Source organism: Megascapheus bottae, chromosome X (genome assembly GCF_031878675.1).
Source record: "Megascapheus bottae isolate mThoBot1 chromosome X, mThoBot2.hap1, whole genome shotgun sequence".
NCBI lineage: Eukaryota > Metazoa > Chordata > Mammalia > Rodentia > Geomyidae > Megascapheus > Megascapheus bottae.
In genome coordinates, this window is record NC_143547.1 from 79,869,856 (window position 1) to 79,890,143 (window position 20,288).

The 20,288-nt window shown below is 40.1% G+C and overlaps 1 protein-coding gene across 1 annotated transcript in view; it reads right to left on the reverse strand.

Moving 5' to 3' along the window:
- Positions 1-15,491, reverse strand: part of Kiaa1210 (KIAA1210 ortholog) — a 31,721-nt gene extending 16,230 nt beyond the window's left edge. Inside the window, exons 1-5 of the mRNA XM_090327156.1 lie at positions 15,479-15,491; positions 13,172-13,340; positions 8,980-9,097; positions 5,991-6,143; positions 2,733-2,927 (exon numbers count right to left, since the gene is read on the reverse strand). Coding sequence (XP_090183282.1) covers positions 2,733-2,927; positions 5,991-6,143; positions 8,980-9,097; positions 13,172-13,340; positions 15,479-15,491 — 648 coding nt within the window. The remainder of the gene's footprint in view (positions 1-2,732; positions 2,928-5,990; positions 6,144-8,979; positions 9,098-13,171; positions 13,341-15,478) is intronic.
- Between the last annotated feature and the right edge of the window lie 4,797 nt (positions 15,492-20,288).

Below are 20,288 nucleotides of genomic sequence, written 5' to 3' on the forward strand. Positions count from 1 at the left end.
CACTTCCAACAAGAATCCCTAGGACCTCCTGTACGAAGCCATTGGAAAGACCATCCCTCCTTACCAGTAGTATTATGGGTCCAACTTAATGACTTTTTCATAAGAGTATCATTTTTAGGGGTGAAGTAGGTGGGCTGGCTGTCTTGGAAGATTCTGCTACCATCTTTCCTCAGTTGTCTATACAGAAGCAAGAATGTCAGAAGGGTCACATGAAGTGTCCCTTCACCAGCATACACTGTCTTCCAGGTTTGTGAAGATGTGTTCGAGGCAGATAATGTATGTATCAGGTTTGGCATTTAGCAACTTGTCACCCCTTGCTTGACAGGAAAACAAGGATGATTTCAGAACTCCTTAGAACTCCTCCCATAGGTCCTTGCGCAAGTACTTTCCCAATTTGAATTATGACAACTTCCTAAAAGAAGACATATCTAGGGCCAGGGAGTTTGGCCTAGTGGTTAAAGTGCTTGCCTAGCATGCATGAAGACCCGGGTTCGATTCCTCGGTACCACATACATAGAAAAAAGCTGGAAATGGTGCTGAGACTCAAGTGGTAGAGCTCTAGCCTTGAGAAAGTCCAAGGACAGTGCTCAGGCCCTGAGCTCAAGCCCAGGACTGGCAAAAGGAAAACAAAGTGTCCAAGGACAGTGCACAGGCAATGAGTTCAAGCCCCAGGACTGGAAAAAATAAATTAAAAAAAAAAGAAGACATATCTAAGGAACAGGCAATGGTGGGAGTGTGGAAACAGGAATTATCTGAAAGTCAAAGAATGGATTGCAGTTCTAGCTCTGCTCCTACATGAGTGCTTGACTTTGGATAGGTACCTGAACTATTTGGGCTTTAATATTCTTCCATGGAAAATGTGTGTGCTACACAATCGTTGCATCTTTTCCAGCTGATGCAAAGCCTTTTATTTTTAGCTCAGAGTCACTGAAGAATTGAGGAGCTGATCAAAGTAGAATTTCAAAGTCACTGACATATCCTTTGGAACACTAGAACCTTTGGAACTCTTAGTGACAAATCTTTTATAAAAGCAAGAATCAGCCAGATGCAGTGGCTCACACCTGTAATCCTAACTACTCAGGAGGCTGAGATCTGAGGATCACGGTTCAAAGCCAGCCTGGGCACTAAAGAATGTGAGACTCATATCTCCAATTCATCACTAGAAAATGGGAAATGGTGCTGTGGCTCAAGGGGTAGGGTGGTAGTCTTGGGCTGAAGAGCTTAAGGACAACACCCAGGTTCAGAGTTCAGGCCCCATGACCCACAAAAAAAAGAAACATAATTTATTATTTCTCCATGAATTAAACGATGACCATGATCTCTTCCACTAGACCACAATGCAGTGTGGTCCTGAGGAACTTGCCGAGCTGAGCAATGTTCTGACCTTCTACACTAAAAACCTCCAGCTTGTTTTTGTCCTAGCTCTCTAGCCCCTGTCACTTCTCTTTACTGTCGGATCTCTCTGTCTGATCTGTGGCCATGTATTTTTCCCTTTTTTATTTGTCATACTTGAGAATGGAGCCCAGGACCTTGCATATGCTAGGCAGTCACTACACTTCCAGGTCGTCTTGCAGTGAAATATATATAAATATATAATATATGCACACATATATATGTATATACTATGTACTTAATATAGTATATGCACATATACTATATAACATACTGTATTATATAGTATATAATGTACAATATATGGTATCTATTATATAGATATATCTAGTACATAGTATATGTATATACAGTATATATAATACAGTTTATAACATACTATATTATATAGTATATTATGTGTAATATGTATCTATTATATAAATAGATATAATATCAAGTATATATTATATAGTATATATTATGTTATACTACATATATAGTATATATAGCATATACTATATTCTATAATATAGTACATATTATGTAAATTATATACTCCATATGAAATAATTATATATGCACATTATACAAATATATAATTTATATAACATATACAATATATACTATATATACATAATGGTTTTGCCTAACTATGGCTGTCCTTGCTAGAAAGTCATGTGGCAGAAATTGGTCTTTCGAAAGGTTACTTGCCGACTAGAGTACTTGGAGGTGCTAGAAGCCTGACCTCCTAATGAGGGGAGCAGAGTTATAGTTTGTGTCTCTTGGGTGTCATATGATTAATAAGTAAATGCTAATGTGAGCTAGGCTTGAATATCTTCTACAATGAAGGCTGAATAAATGCCCAGATGTTAATCTAATAGGCAGGTTCTTGGCGTTTATGTTGCTGTTTCAGCTTTCTTCAGTCCTTTTATATCAGTTCCCAAATTACAATATGCAAATCCAGTAGATACAAGCTTTCTCATTCCTCTTAGGGTATCAAGACCAGGCTAGTTTCATAGCAATTTTGCCATCCCTGCTTGGCATATAAATTCCCTAAACCATATCATTCCCAAGGAGAGCTTTACAAAGGTTGAAATTTTTCTTCTCTTATAGGAGAATTTTTCCCTTGATTTCTTTTTTTTTTTGCCAGTCCTGGGCTTGAGCTCAGGGCCTGAGCACTGTCCTTGGACTTTCTCAAGGCTAGAGCTCTACCACTTGAGCCTCAGCACCACTTCCGGCTTTTTTTTCTATATATGTGGTACCGAGGAATTGAACCCGGGTCTTCATGCATGCTAGGCAAGCACTTTAACCACTAGGCCAAACACCCGGCCCCTCCCTTGATTTCTTGAAAAACTTACAACTAAAACAATCTTCTTCTTTTGTTTTCGTGGATTTAAGGCCATTTTGTGTCTGGCAGCAGACGAATCCAAACAACTTTGGTTGGTGGCTGGGATGCTGAAATCAGCTTGCTGGTAGTTGATGCTCGGACAGGAACACATGGCGGCAGCGGCAGACTGTGGGTGCTCAGACTCAGGTGATGGTTCAGCAAGGTTCTGGAAAGAGTGGGAGAAAAGAAGTGAGTCGACCTGTATGACGTCACTGATCCTCAAATTGGAAATATTTCTGCCTGAAGAATCCTTATGCAATCCTAGTTATTCAGAAGCTGAGATCTGAAGATTGTGGTTTGAAGCCAAGCCCAGGCAAGAAAGTCTGTAGAAGTTTTATGTCTAATTAACCAACAAGAAATCAGAAGTAGAGCTGTGGCTCAAGTAGTATAGTACTAGCCTTGAACACACACACACAGCATCCACGCCCTGAATTTAAGCCCCATAACACACACACACACACACACACACACACACACACACGCACACACACACACACACACACACACACACACACACTCCTAAGGAAGAAATCCTTAACGAACTACTACATCCTTTCCCTCTACTGCTCTGTGGACTCATTTAGGGGCAAACCATACATTGACAGCTCCTCTTGTGGATGAAATTAAACAGGGAGAAATTCAAATTCAGGTTATTCAAGGTCAAAGAGTTTACATATTTTCTTGTCCCATCTTAATGCTGGGGGGGGGCAATTGATTGGAGTAAGAGACGTAATCTGTGTCAATGAAACCCAGTAGGTTTCTAGATTTCTACACCAGACGGTTGGGTGGGGTGGAGGGAAAAACAAATCAGGTTGGAAAATGGCAAGTTAGGTTTCCATAAGGAGCATACTATATTCAGAATTACCACTTATGGGGCAAGGATGATGGGAGGTCCTTGAAGAACTGACAGTTTCTACATCCAATGGGGTAGAGTTCCTACTTCCTTGTCCTCATTATGGCTAGCCTCTGTTGTTCCAAACTGTTTGGTATACCAAGTTGGATTGCTTAGTAGGAACTTTAAAAAAGTCTCCTCTGGATTATGGGCCATGGAATTTCTTTGTTGTGTCTGTCTGAGGGTTCAAACTCAGGGCCTGAGCACTGTCCATGAGTTTCAATTGGTCAGGGCTAGTACTCTACCACTTGAGCCACAGTTCCACTTCTGGCACTTTGGTGGTTAATTGAAGATAAGTCTTTTGTGCTTTTCTGCCCTTCCACCTTTGAATGGAGATCCTCAGGTCTCAGCATCCAGACAAGCTAAGATTACAGGTGTGAGCCACTGGTGCCAGTTAATAAGTTATAATAAGTTAAAAAAATTGAAATCATGTCAAGTATCTTCTCTGACAGAACTAGAATGAGACTAAAAACAATAGCATGAGGAAAACTGGAAAAGTAACAAACAGGTACAAATGAACAATATGTGCTTAAGAAACTAATGCTTAAAGAAGAAATCAAAATTAAACCATAGCTAGAAAATATTTTTTCTGCCTGGGCCTTAAACTCAGGGCCTGAACGCTGTCGTTGGGCTTTCTCAAGGCTAGAGCTCTACCACTTGAGCCACAGCACCATTGCCAGCCTTTTCTATGTATATGATACCGAGGAATCGAACCTGGGTCTTCATGCTTGCTAGGCAAGCATTCTACCACTAGGCCAAACTCCTGGCCCTAGAAAACATTTTGACATTGAAGGCTGCTGCTCTTCATAAAATCATAGTTTTGTTCAGATTACCCAGTTGTTTTCATTGTAAATTATTTCTTTTTCCCTTCTTAGTTCCTTTGGGAAATGATGCAAAACTTTATGTAACTCTACAAACCCTATGAAGCTCAATGAACACTAAACACACACTAATTTATGAATGGAAATGATGATGTAGGCACAATGTATTAATTTTCTGATTGTCCATGGGTATTATTTTGGTTGACACACCTAAACCAAAAAGACATACATGTGCCCTCTCATATGTGGCTATTGAACAATACTAATGCCTTGATTTTGCAAATTTTTGGGTTTGAAAGTATTGAAGATTTGCTTCCGTTATATTTTTTTGCCAGTCCTGGGCTTGAGCTCAGGGTATGAACCCTGTCCTTGGACTTTCTCAAGGCTAGAGCTCTACCACTTGAGCCTCAGAACCACTTCCAGCTTTTTTCTATGTATGTGGTACCGAGGAATTGAACCCGGGTCTTCATGCATGCTAGGCAAGCACTTCAACCACTAGGCCAAACTCCCGGCCCCTGCTTCCCTTATTTTTGTTTTCACAAAATACCTGAACACATCTACACACTACCATTTATTTATAGGGAATGTATATTTATATTTGTATTTATAAATATGTATATTAATAATAGAATATTAGTAACACAATAAATGATGTGAACAATATTAGCAAATTATATTGAATATAATAATAAAATTAAAATAATATTTATTTCCTGTATTATTTGTAAGTTAAAATGATAATGGTTTGTAGAAAGGGTGAAAAATATAAATCATCATGTAAATTAAAAAAGTCAAGAAAGGGGGCCGGGAGTTTGGCCTAGTGGTAGAGTGCTTGCCTAGCATGCACGAAGACCGGGTTCAGTTCTTTGGTACCAAATACATAGAAAAGCCAGAACTGGTGCTGTGGCTCAAGTGCTAGAGCACTAACCTTGAGGAAAGCCCAAGGACAATGCTCAAGCCATGAGTTCAAGGCCCAGGACTGGCAAAAAAAAAGTCAAGAACGGCTGTACTTTTTCACAAATAAATAGTACTTTAACTTTCCCCGACTGTTGAGCTGTAGCAAGAGAAAAGGAACATAAGCCTGGTATAGCAGTGCATGTCTGTAATCTCTAGCACTGAAGAAGCTGAGATAGGAAGATCTTAGTTGTTGTTGGTTTTTTTTGTTGTTGTTTGTTTTGGGGTTTTTTTTTCCCCAGTCTCCTGAGGTTTGAATTCAGAGCCCAGCCTTGGACTTTCTGAAAGCTAGCTCTCTACCACTTGAGCCACAGCACCACTTCTGGCTTTTTCTATGTATGTGGTACCGAGGAATCGATCCTGGGTCTTCATGCATGCTAGGCAAGCACTCTACCACTAAGCTAAATTCCTAGCTCTGATCTTTGGTTTTAAAACAGCCTAAGCTACACAGTAGGACCTTTTCTGGAAAAGAACATACAAAAAACTAAATCAAGAGCATGAAGAGAAATTATGGCCGACAGGCAACTATCCCCCAACCTTAGCTTTAGGAAAGGGTTGATACCTTCTTTAGTGAAATCTTGTTTGGGAACTGCTTCTTTTGTAGGTTCCTAGGTAGGTCATTATCAATCAGGATTTCTTCATATTTCCTAGAAATTGTGCCAGAATGTATACGAGGTGGGCTGAAACTGGGTTTGCGTGGGCGCCGTGGTGAGATCTGTCAAAAGGGAGAATAGAAAGACTACTAAAACTGTGTTTTTTTACCAAGTAACTGTTGTGCACTTATTCCTTAATTGTTGAACCTAAAGGAAAAAAACCTGAAAAGAATGTGTGTATACATATATCTATATCTATATCTATCTATCTAGCTATCTAGCTAGCTAGCTAGCTAGCTATCTATCTATTTATCTATCTATATATCTCCAGGAAAGCATCTCCTATCACCTTGCATTTACCTCTAGTATTTACTTAAACCAAATTGCTTTACCTTCTGCATTGCTGTACACATTTTCCAATCTCTAAACAATTTACTTGTCTGATCAAACCAGAATTCTCATTATTAACTCCCTACTGATGCTAACTACAAGTAATTGCTTGGTCCCAGCTTTTGTTTTACTTTGGGCCATGTTTTTTGGAGGCTTGATTGGTTCTTACAGAGGATTCTTTGAGTTATATTCTGGAATTAGCATCTAAATTACCACCCTTGCTCGCTCATTTTGCTCATCTTAATCCTATCAAGGTTTATTTATTTAGAAAACATACAGATTGGGGCTGGGAGTTTCGCCTAGTGGTAGAGTACTTGCCTAGCATGCACGAAGACCTGGGTTCAATTCCTCTGTACCACATACATAGAAAAAGCTGGAAGTGGTGCTGAGGCTCATGTGGTAGAGCTCTAGCCTTGAGAAAGTCCAAGGACAGTGCTCAGGCCCTGAGCTCAAGCCCAGGACTGGCAAAAAAAAAAACCATACAGATTGAAAACTGGGTGTATAGGTCAGTGGTAGAAGGCTTGCTTACCTAGTATGTGCAGGGTCTTGGGTTCCATCCTCAGCACCAAGAAAAGCTGAAGGAAGGAAGAAACGGAGGGAGGAAGAGAGGGAAAGAGCGAGGGAAAAGAGGGAATGTAGGAGGGAGGGAAGGAATAGGCATTGATCTCTGCCAAGTTCCTCGTAACATGGATCAGAATTCCTCATCTTGAATGTATACTTCATAAGCATCTACAATGTGTTATACCTGTTTCCAGGAATGAAGCCTACCATGAACAAAACAAGAACTTTGCTTTTATGGAACTGATATGATTGTGTTATAGGCTCTGCTTAGCTCAAGACACATAGCCTTCACACACTGTAGCCAAAGAAAAAGAGCTGAAAATGGAGGCTAGGATGACAGGGTTCTACTCCTGAGGTATAACTGTAGGATTACTGCCAGGCTCCATTAGGGACTAGAGAAGAGACCAGATCAACCATTCCCAACTCTAGCCCTAGTCAAGTATACCCAAATCCATCTCCAATAATAACAGCAAACAATGAGAAGTCAATTTAAATTAGAGCATACAATATAGCAGGTAGAAAAATAAAACACTCCATTAATATCTCATTTAAGCCTCACATTATTTTGAGGTTTGTTAAAAAAAAAAACAACTAGGTTTGAGGTATGATGAAACTGGCTTTAATTCTTCTAGTAGTAGAATGGAATTCAGATGGAGAGGACTCTTCTTGTGTTTCCAGGAGACAGATTCCTTCTCTCCAAATGTGAGAAATTACCTTGTGGCTCTTGGTTTTAGCCATGAGGCCCTAGCTATGCAGGCAGGTGAGAGCTAGTGTTAATATTCATACCTGAAGACTGAAAACTGCCCAGAAGTGCACAAGAAGGCACCAATCTGTTGACTGTAGATTGTGCTCTACAGCCAAGGGTCAGCACATTTGGGGACTAGTTCAATGTTTCCTTGTCTATCCTTTGTGGCTAATGGACTGAACACAACTTCTATCCCACTATGCTGAAACCAGAGCATGTCATATATGAATCTTAAACAGATATGTCAGAAAAAAAGTGTCACTTTTTGTCAAGTGCAAAATAATTAGCTCTCCAGTAGAGAAGGATCTCCTCCTATGTGGCCTTCTTAGTTCTGTAATCGTTTTGGGGCAGATTCTCACTCAGAATTCATAGCAGGAAATGGAAGAATGCTGGCAATATCTGAATCTGCATTCCAGAATAGACTGACAAATGCATCTTGCATGCTTACTGTAAGTATAGGATTCAGTGGAGGTAAGGCACTATCCTATAGACATGCTACATTTTACTGGAAAGACAGTTGTCCCTTGTCTAGGTAGATATAAATGAACTAAACCTCTTAGAAACTGTGATAGTGGGATAGTTGAGTCAGATTTCTAAGTCTACAGCTTGAGCTTGAGCAATTTCTTTAACCTTTCCAAATCTTCACTTCTCACACACCAACTCCATTGGGGGTAGATATTAATGATATGCCTAGTGTAGATGAGGAAATGAAGGCTCAGAGAGATTAAGCCACTAGCCTCGGGTCATGCAGTTAAAGCAGAGCAAAACTTCAAGCATAGTTCTATCTGGCTAACTTAGCTGCCCATGCTCTGAATAATTACGCTGTATTACCTCAGTAATCTTGGAGTCTCCAACCCAGATTCCATCTCTGGGTAAATAGACAGTGTCAGACACCATTTCAGGCATTTTAACCATCCTATCTCTAGGCAGAGTTCTGGAAACAAGAGATTTCTGTGGAAGAGAAAGAAACACTTGGGGTTGATATGCTAGGACAATAGTGGGATGTCACTACTAAAATAGTGAAAAGCATCCTTGTGGTGTGTTAGGAGATGTCAACAAGGTAATACCAGCCAAAACTCCATCTGACAACTGCGTAAGCACATTTTTGTTGTTTAATGAGCATGACAGCCCTGTGGGTGGAACCAACTGACAGTGTAAATGTTTGCCCTACTACTTTTTGGTGGTAAGGGGCAGAAGGATAGGATTAGGAAATGGAAGAAGAGTAGTCGTTCAAGTAAGTACTAATGCTCAGGTCACTTTACCTGCAGAGATCTGCCTCTCTGGACTTCCATGGAGGAGCACTGTTTGGTTGATCTTTCCGATCCAGGATCTAACATGAAGATGCTGTCGTGGGATAGGGCTTTGTTTCCCAGGTTGCTCCTAGATGCAGACAAATAAGAAAGGGAGTATAAAAATCATGCCAGTGGCTATAGAAACTGAAGACAAATCTTGCTCAGCATAGGTAATTCAGAGGGAGTACAGAATGTGATGACACAGAAAGCTGTCTATGAAATGGGAAGTGAAAAAAATAAAAGATGGGCCCGTTCACCATCTATACATATAGTACATGCAGATACAGCTTATGGTCAAACAGAGAAATCTAGAAGGATATCCACAAACTGGTTAGTGGTGGTTTCATCGGAGAAATGACACCATAGACAGGAAGGGTATTTTAATTGTATGCCTTATACACTCTTCTATACTTCTTTTTAAATGCTAATCATGTTCTTTGTATAAGACATGGTTTATTTACCATTCAATTCGCCTATTTAAAGTATGTAATGTAATACTGGCATTCTGCAGGACAGGGCTTATTGAACATTTTTTACATATAATTTTCTTTTGTGTTTCTGTTTTTTTGTTTTTCTTTTTTTTTCTGCCAGCTAGAACTCGGGGTCTGGGTGCTGTCCTTGAACTTTCTTAAGGCAAATGCTCTACCATTTGAGCCAAAATACTGCTTTTGGCTTCTTTCTGTGTATGTGGTACTGAGCAATTGAACCCAGGGCTTTGTGCATGTTGGACAAGCACTCTACCATTTGGCCGTGCTTCTGGCCTGTGAGACTTATCTCCAATTAACCACCTAAAACACAGAAGTGGAGCTATAACTCAAAGTAGTAGAGCACTTGCCTTGTGCAAAAACAAACGAACTCAAGAACAGTGCCCAGGCCATGAGTTCAAACCCAACAACCTTCAAAAAAATCTCAATATAGTTTTTCCAAGACTTTTCATTTCCTTACGAATGGGGCAATATCATTCTGTCTGAGGGCAGCATAGAATTCCATTGTGTATAAGTACCACATCTTCTTGGTCCATTCATCTACTGAAGGCACCTGAGTTGGTTCCATATCTAAGCTATAGTAAATAGTGCTGCAGTGAACATCGTTATGCTAGTAGCTTTAGTATGGCCTTATTTCTGGACATTTGGGTAAATGCCAAGGAGTGAGATTGCTGGGTCAAAATCATATTAAGTGAAGTAAGTCAGACCCAAAGGAGCATAGGCTCCATGGCTTCCCTCATTTCTAATAATTAGTGCACATCTAGGACTCTCCTAGCAGAGGATCACAGTAGCTCAAAAGCTATGTACATAAGGTCATATAGCATAACACTAAATGAAATGATCTCTAGGATACAGAAACAAGAGCTTTATCTTTGTGACTCTTGGTCCTAATGTAGTATGTGAAGTTATTTCTGTTCTCTATTTTTCCACTTATGGTTAATCTCGTTTGGTTACTGCATCTGAGTTTGTTATCTGGTATATCGTATATCCATTTATTAGTTTATTTGAAATAGGGAAGGGAAGGAGAAAAACAAAATGATTGGGAAGGAGTGGGGAGAGGAAAAGGAGGACAAAAACATGAAGAGTACCAAGTTTCAAGAAGTAATGTGCCCTTCTATACATTATCCCAACAATAAAATACAATTTTAAAAAAGCTCAGGGGCCAGGAGTTTGGCCTAGTGGTAGAGTGCTTGCCTAGCATTCACAAAGACCCAGATTCGATTCCTTGGTACCACATACGTAGAAAAAAGCCAGAAATGGTGCTGAGGCTCAAGTGGAGAGCTCTAGCCTTGAGAAAACCCAAGGATAGTGCTCAGGCCCTGAGCTCAAGCCCAGAACTGGCAAAAAAAATCTCAGGCAAACCAGAACATTATAAAGCATGCATTAAGAAATCAAAATGAAGGAATAGCATTTGTTCCATCAGATGCACCATAATAGTCTGGGAAATACTCATTCTATTATACAGACTAGGTGAAATGTTCATCTCCCTTCCTAACTCCTTAGCAACCCCCTCCAGAGTTTCTGCTCTAGCATATTAAGAAACTGAGGTTGAGGGAGATCTTTTTCAAAGCCCTAAGTTGTATTTTTAGGTAATTATTCTCCCTATGATTAAAATCTCTCTCTGTCTTTTTTTTTCTCTCTCTCTGTCCCTCATAAATATCCAACACTTCTTAATCTGGTAAATCTCCCTCTGTCTTTCTGTCTCTTATGTCTGTCTTTCTCATGAATGCATGAGAATATAGCAGAGTAAATGGACCGTTTTGGAGTAGAATGCACATTTAAGAAGGGGAAAATAAAATCTTACTAGAGATAGTCCTTACTAAACTGCAGAGATAATGCCGACCAAACCAGATGTACCTCCTTCTCTACCCTCTGATGTTTAGTAGGACTAATCTTAGTCATACTTTGATCTATAAGGCAGTGGTTTCTAATGACTATTTATTATTATTATTATCATCAGTCATGAGGCTTGAACTCTGGGCCTGGGTGCTGTCCCTGAGCTCTTCAGCTCAAGGCTACCACCCTACCCCTTGACCCACAGCACCACTTCCTGTTTCTAGTGGTTAATTGGAGATAAGAGTCTCACCAACTTTAGTGCCCAGGCTGGCTTTGAACTGTGATCCTCAGATCTCAGCCTCCTGAGTAGTTAGGATTACAGGCATTAGCCACTGTGCCTGGCTAGCATTATTTTTTTTGTGTCTGTCCTGGGGATTGAACTCAGGACCTGAGATCTATCCGGGAGCAATTTTTGCTCAAGGCTAACACTACCACTTTGAGCTATAGGTCCACTTCTGTTTTTTTGGTAGTTAAATGAGAATAAGAACCTCGTGGACTTTTCCTGCCAAGGCTAGCTTTGAACCGTGATCCTCAGATCTCAGTCTCCTGCGTAGCTAGGACTATAAGCATGAGCCACTGAAGCCCAACAAAAATGGCATTATTTTTAAAGTACAACATAAGCCTCTCTGCCAAAAGCCATCTCCCCCACCAGTGAGGCTGTCTGAAAATCATCATACTGGGTGCACTCATTAAAGTTCTTCTTAAAGGGTCGTGTGTGTGGTCAAGCTATTATGTCACAGGAAGTGTTGAAGACAGGTATTGAAGGGGACCATAATATGGTAACAAGTGGACCCCTTACTAACAAAAATCTTGATAGGTTGGGTAGCAGCTCTAGTGAGCATTGTGGAGAGTCCAGAGAAAGCTGGAATTTAAGGTCAGCAGAACTGGCTAAGTAGAATGAGAGACAGAGACAGAAAAATCCAGTTCAACAAGGGAAAGTTGAGGATACCATGGGTCTAGGTGAAAGAAGACAATGGGACATTGAAATTGAGGCATCACAAATATATGAGTAAAGGTGGCAGTGATGGCTGCAAAACATACTGTCTATGACCACTTCTAACATTTGTCCCAATGTGGCATGAAAGGAGAGGGATTAGACTGACTTTCTTCTCTGTGTACTTTTACAGCAATATAATGATTGTATTTTTATGTTAAAAACATTTATTTATGAACTATAATCGCCTACTTTCCATAGGACAGAGTATATGGTTATATCAAAAATAAAAACACCTTTGAACAACAAAAGGCTTCTCCAAACTCAGTTGTAATGATCAGGGAATATGTACATCATCAATTTGTGATTAAATTTCTCCTAACCACATGGCATGCTTTATACGCCCACCTATTCCCAAACCCAACTAGGTGGCTTTAATGTCTGAGACTTTATTCACTCATTATGAGATCTGGCAGATCGGTAATCTAGGGCCTGGTTGGCAAACCACGCCCAACCTTCAAAATACTATAAGCCATCCCTATTGCTTGAAACAGGATGCTAGCTTTTCTTTAGCAGTAGATGCCATGTCTCCAGTTATTCTGTGACAGGATGGCTTCCTTGAACCATCTGCACTCTTTCCCCCAGTGCTATTGGGAAGCAGAGTGTGTATTTCCTGTGCTCCATTCCACTGAGCCACACAGCCAAGACAATAAACACATGTCTACACATGAAGAACATCCTGGGACATGACAGTTTGGTACTGGCTTTGAATCCCACACATTGAGGTAGAAAGGATGCAAGTTCCTGGCACCAAAGCCTCATTGGTCATTTGGTTTCCAAGGGTGAACCTAGATCTAGTTAGGTGTCCTCGCCCTGGGTCCACCCTCTGTACTCCATCTGAGCTTACCTAAGTTCAATTTGTTGACCTTCCTGAATTGGTTTCAGTGAAGTGATGTTAATGTTGCTACTGGATAAGCTTGGCGTTAGAGATTTCTCTCCTTGGAAGTCATCAGAACTTCTTTTTTTCTTCTTGCCAAAAAAATGTTTGAAGACACGAAATTTGGATTTTTTCTTTCCTGAGATTTAAGAAGTGAAAGTCAGAAAGAGGGTTATGGAGAAGAAGAAGGGGCGTATGGAAAGCTCAGCGCGGTGGCTCACGCCTGCAATTCTAGCTACTCAGGAGGCTGAGTAAGCCAGACTCAAAGGAACATAGGCTCAATGGTTAAACATCTTCTAGCACCAAACTAAAATTTTGATTACTCAGAATTTTATACTAAAACTTCACATTTTTATGGATTGTAGAAACTATTTAGGAGTAGGGAGATGAAGAGAGAAGGTCAAAAGGCAAAAATAGGGCTTCTTTTAGGGTCAGTCTGCTCTGCTGTAAACTTCCTGGAACTTTCATATGGAATCATGATAGTCATTCTGTGGAAAAGGAGCATCATTTAAAATACTTTATCATTAAACAAATTACTGTGATTTTTTGTGTGTGGGTTGTGGGGCTTGAACTCGGCCTGAGCACTGTCCCAGAGCTCTTCAGCTCAAGACTACCGTCCTACTCCTGGGCCTGGGTGTTATCCCTGAGGATTTCAGCTCAAGGCTAAAACCCTACCCTTGAGCCAAGTCTCACTTCTCATTTTCTAGAGGTTAATTGGAGATAAGAGTCTCAGTTCCTTTTGTGCCCGGACTGGCTTTGAACCTTGATCCTCAGATCTCAGCCTCCTGAGTAGCTAGGATTATAGGAGTGAGCCACCATGCCCAGCTTACTCTGATATTTTTTTTCCTCAAGAAAAAAAAAAAACAAAGAAGGGAACATGGGGAAAGACAATAATTTCCAACCAATATCCTTTATACAGGAACATATTAGTAGATAAATAATTGTCTAAGTAACACAAAACAAAGTTTACTTTTTTTGCCAGTCCTAGGGCTTGAATTCAGGGCCCGAGCACTGTCCTTGGGCTTTTTCAAGGCTAGCGCTCTGCCACTTGAGCCACCACACCACTTCCAGTTTTTTTGTTGTTCTTTTTTTCATATATTTTTATTGTAATTAATAGAAGGTTACATTATATTCCCCAGATAGAAGGTGCATTATTTCACATACATTGATACCCTTTCTCATGTCTTGGTCCCCTTTTCCCTTCCCCCACCCCCAACCCTCATCTTGTTTTCCCCCCTTCCCTAGCCTATTTCAAATAACCAAAAACCAAATATGCATATATACAATATATCAGATAACAAGGTAAAATACTGTAATAATATGAGATAACCAAGGGACAGCAAAAGAGATGAGAGATAACATAGTACATTCAGAACAACAATCACTCGTTATATGGCTTTTGTTTCTATATCCTAGAGGTCCTTTCATTTATCATCTTACTATATGGCTTTATGTATCTAAGTTTTGCTCTATTGCAAATCTCTGCTAGGAGAGCCCAAGGTTTCTACTGATTATGACAAATGAGGGAAACCATTGAGTCTATGTTCCTTTGAGTCTGGCTTACTTCACTTAATATGATTTTTTCTAAGTCTTGCCATTTCCTTACAAATGGGGTGATGTCGTTCTTTCTGACAGCAGCATAGAATTCCATTGTGTACAAATACCACATCTTGTTGATCCACTCATCAACTGAGGGACAGGTGTGAACCACTGGTACCCACCTGTACTGTCATTTTTGAATGAAATTTGTAGATTCTTCACATGTGGGTGCATGAAAGGAGAACAACTTCATGCTCAAAATAGAACATAAAGAATGTTAAAAATATCCACCATGTTTAGAAACATAATGACTTTCATTTCTCCTTGCTTCAAAATCCCAGAATGGAGTGAAAAATGAAGCAGTGGTACTCACTAAACACTATGTTGAAACTGAACTACAGCTTGTGAGTAGGGATGGGAGGGAAAAACCGGGAGTAAGAGAAGGGGGACATTGTCCAAAAAGAAGTTTATTCATTACCTGACTTACGTTACTGTAACTCCTTCTGTATATCACTTTTATAATAACGACAAAAACATTAAACCTTTTTAAAAAATCCTAGAATGGGAGAGAAGAAGGCAAACGGAGAGAATCTGGAGTTGTAAGCCTGCTTCTTAGGCACCAGCCAAGACAAAGACAGAAGAATCAGCAGGTGGTAGTTACATTTGTGACATAATCTATAAACACTCACTAGCTGAATTAAAAACATTGCCAGTAAATTTGCTGTGAGAGCAATTTACCAAACATAATCATTGTACGAGCAGAGGAAATTCTACACTTACATATTTTATTCTCCTGAATGAACAAAATGGCTAGTGATTTTAGAACTGGAACAGGTGCTACAATTCCAGTATGCCTAGATTCCAGTTATCTTTCAAATTCTCATCACTTCCTGGACAGAAGCAACCACTTCATTTTCTATAAGGATTCAAAAGCAGCAATGCACATTTCTTTCCATCGGGGGCACTAGAGAAGGAGAATATTTCCACTCTACTCTGTGAGGTGGCTCTGAATATGTTAGCCATATAGCTTTGTTAGCAGGGAACTGGGAGGAGCTCAAGAGAAATGGCTTCTTAAGCTACCCACAACCTTAGAGAGTCCATTGCTAGCCTTCCAATGTCAGCTGCAAGAGTCCATCTTAGCTCTTTTGTTGCTGTGCTGGAAATGGAATCCAGGGGATGTCACACGTATTTCAGAAGTGCTCAACCACTGAGTGACATCCCCCAAACTCTTCAGCATTTTTTTTCTTTCTTTTGCCATTCCTGGAGCTTGAACTCAGGGCCTGAGCAGTGTCATTGGACACATTTTGCTCCAGGCTGGTGCTCTACCACTTGAGCCACAGCACCACTTCTGGCTTTTTCTGTGTATGTGGTACTGAGGAATCAAAACCATGGCTTCGTGCACCCTAGGTGAGCACTCTACCATTAGGCTACGTTCCCAGCCCTTCAGCCTGTTTTTGATTAGGACATTTCCATACCCTCAATTGTAACAGGTCCCTAATGTATAGAGCTAAACCTGGATCTCAGGCCCACAAATAATACATCATTCTACATGCTACGTTGCTTTTGTATCCTAATGGAAGCTATTGTGTTTGCCATGAATTGGCCTTTCAGACTTCCTCTTTTTCAGGAGTTGGTTTTAATTTATCAGTAGCTAAGCCCTGTACAGGCAAACATAAAATACCATTAAGGGGCTGGGAATGTGACTTAGTGGTAGAGTGCTTGTCTAATATGCATGAAGCCCTGGGTTCAACTCCTCAGTACCACATAAACAGAAAAAGCCAGAAGTGGTGATGTGGCTCAAGTGGTAGAGCACTAGCCTTGAGAAAAAGAAGCTCAAGAACAGTGCCCAGGCACTGAGTTCATGACCCAGGACTGGCCAAAAAAAGCCTTTAAAAGCATAAAGGATATGGGGACCATGTCATGAGAAAGGGTACCAATGTTTGTGAAGTAATGCACCTTCTATCTGGTGAATATAATGCAACCCTTCTATTAATTACAATAAAAAAAGAAAAAAATCATTTAAAAAAGTATAAAGGATACATAGACCTTAACAGTTAAGGTCAAAACCCACGTTTGTGTCTAGCAATGTTTATATATATCACCCATGCCACTAGAGGAGATCACAGTTGGGTCAGTAAACAGAGCCGAGAGCTGTCAGCTATTTAGACTTCTGTTACAAAGACATTCATCACGCTGGGCCTGGGTGCAGTGGCTCATGCCTGTAATCCTAGCTACTAAAGAGGCTGAGATCTGAGGATCAAGGTTCAAAGCCAGCCCGTGCACAAAAGGACCTGAGACTCTTATCTCCAATTAACCTCTAGAAAATGGAAAGTGGGGCTTGGCTCAAGGAAAGGGTGGTAGCCTTGAGCTGAAGAGCCCAGGGACAATGCCCAGGCCCAGGGGTAGGGTGGTAGCCTTCAGTTGAAGAGCTCAGGGACAGGGCCCAGGTAGAGTTGAAGCCCCATGATCTACTAAAAAAAGAAGAAAGAAAGATGAAAGAAAGAAAGAAAGAAAGAAAGAAAGAAAGAAAGAAAGAAAGAAAGAAAGATAGAAAGAAAGAAACATTAATTTTTCTATGTAAGCCCAAGAACTCATTTCCAAACAGCAAAGTAACTTTTAATATCATCATCCAATGAGGGCCTGGCAGGTGTGTCACATGCAACAAAACAGCCAATTGAAGGCATGTTCCCCTCTAGCCCCCACTCCAGAAAATTCATGGCTAAAGCCAATAAAGAAATTGTTGCTTCTGTTTTGTATCTTCATGTACATGCACATCTATCATGCACATAGGGAGACCATTTCATTTGCATTGAACTTAGATTTAAAAATGCATAGCATAAATCCAAGTAAAAACAGGTGCTGGTGGCTCATGCCTATAATCCTAGCTACTCGGAATGCTGAGATCTGAGGATAGCAGTTCAAAAATCGGTCCAGGCAGGAAAGTCCATGAAATTCTTATCTCCAATTAATCACAGAAAAAGCCAGCTAGAAGTATCACTGTGATAGATTCCTAGCCTTGAACCAAAGTAGCTTAGGGACAGCACCCAGACCCAGAGTTCAAGCCCTAAGACTGGCAACAAACAAATGAAAGCACCACCACCACCACCACCAAAAAAACAAAGTGAATATTCTCAGAAGTGGGAGACTCTGCAAAGTAGAAACAAGAATCGTGAATTTGAGGCCAGTCTGGATTATGTTAGAGATGTCCTAAGGAAAAAAAGACATAGTACAATGATGGTCTTCTTCACTATTGCTGCTTGGATAGAAAACATTCTTTTAATCTTTCTTTCCTTCGAGCCTCTCACCAGCAATGCATAATTCTAAAAACATTCTCAAGCAGAAACAAGTCTGAGAACAGAAAAAGGGAATTTCCTTACCAGCACTCATCATCATGCACTGGACTTTCACCTTTTTTGTTGGCACCTGTCTAACTCTTATGCAAAAAGTTAGGTCATTTTGTTTGGCAGCTGAATCTGCCTTGATCAAGGAGGTCTTTCTGGAGACTGGGAATGTGGCCTAGTGGTAGAGTGCTTGCCTAGCATTCATGAAGCCCTGGCTTCAAGTCCTTGGTACCACATACATAAGAAAAAACCATAAATGGTGCTGTGGCTCAAGTGGCAGAGCACTAGTCTTGTGAAAGCTCAAAAACAGTGCCCAGGCCCTGAGTTCAAGATGCAGGACTGGCAAAAAAGGTCTTTCCTTTATTTCTTCATTTATTTTTAAACATTTCATGGATCTCTCTGAGCACAGTATTAAGTAGTGGTAATGATGATGACCTTGTCCTCAAAGTTCCATAAGCAACCTAAGCATCTCACACACACATGTATTCAGTGACGTCAGGCCCACAGAAGCCACAAGGAGGCTGGTTCCAATGTCTTATGCACTATACATTACTAAGAAAAACTCACCAAAAGGTTATTTGAAATTGGATAGGGAAGGGGGGAAAGCAAGATGAGGGGTGGGGGTGGGGGGAGGGAAATGGGGACCAAGACATGTGAAAGGGTATCAATGTATGGGAATTAATACACCATCTATCTGGCAAATATCATGTAACCCTTCTATTAATTACAATAAAAATATATGAAAAAAAACTCACCAAAAAAGAGAGAAAATAAGAGCCCAATTTTACTGTTCTGCCTTTAAAGTCAATTATCTCACTTTGTGTGATATATACAGTTCCTTTGTGTTGTGTGTGTTTAAGCGAGGGTATTGACAAGGTGAATATGGTCACAAGACATCCTATGCAAGTATGAAAATGTCATCATAAGCTCATTATTATGTACAACTAATATACATGAATAATAATGAAAACCTACATCATCTTGTTTGTGATTTGTATCTCCCTATTATCCCATTCATACTCACCTATCACTCCTGGATAAATGCCACAATTAGGCATAAGTATCTATCTGAACTTGGTAAATTGAACCCATTGAATAGCAGCTTATGGGAGCATCATTTTATTTCCATATCCCCTCATTCAAATGGCAAATTCCTCCATGGGGTTATCAACGTTGGTTTTATCTGTGAGATTATTGTCAATTCTGATTGCTTTTTTCTGATTGAGCCGAAATCCTTGTGCCTCATTGAGTAGAATTCAGTATTCATCTGCAAAGATTACAGGGCCTCCGAAAAATGTTTAGGCTATTAGGATTTGGAAATAACAGAAGAATTTAGAAGGATCAAGAGTACGTATGCAATTAGTCTAAAGTTATTGAAAAGAATTTGATAGGAACTTGATTTCTTGAGAATTGGTTCTTTTTTCCCTAGGGATCAAGCACAGTATTAGTAGTTATGAAGGTGTTTTTTTAAAAATTAGTTATCAAGGTTTTATTGGGTTACTTACCTTCATCCCCCATGTCCAGAATTTCTTGGCTGCTGGATACTTCACTTATTGACTCAGCCATGGTAGAATCACTAAAATAATAACAAAGAAAATCAGAAAAATAATCATCACCATGGAACTGAAGGCTCCATACTTGCTGGCAGGTGGTCTAGTTGCACCATACTTTCAGCCCTAAGATAATCATTGTATATCCGTGATGCAGTACAATTGTTTCACCATATTCCCCATCCTTCACTTAAGACTCTTAAATGAATCAAGACAAGATACACAAATGTAATTACCAGTAGGAAGAATCACCCCCACCAATTTATTTTACATTAAAAAATACCAATTTGTTGTTCCAAGGGATTTCATTTTGACATGTCTGTGTGTTCACAAAATGTACCCTGACCAGAGTTTCTCCAATACTTCCCTTTACCCCACTCCCCTTTCTGCAACCAATCTCTGACAAGCTTCATTGTTCCATTTCCACATATAGTATTTCATTCATACTCACCTTTCTTCATCCTCTCCATTCATCCATGCCCCCCCCCAGTACCCACTATTACCCACAGACCAGACAGGAGGTTTTACATTCCTATCCTTTTTTTAAAGTATATGCTATTTGTTCAAAGGGACCATCATGATATTTTAAAAGACAGCAATTCCATGAATATGTCACATCCAGAAAAGGCCAGATACATAGAGAATATCTTACTTAGA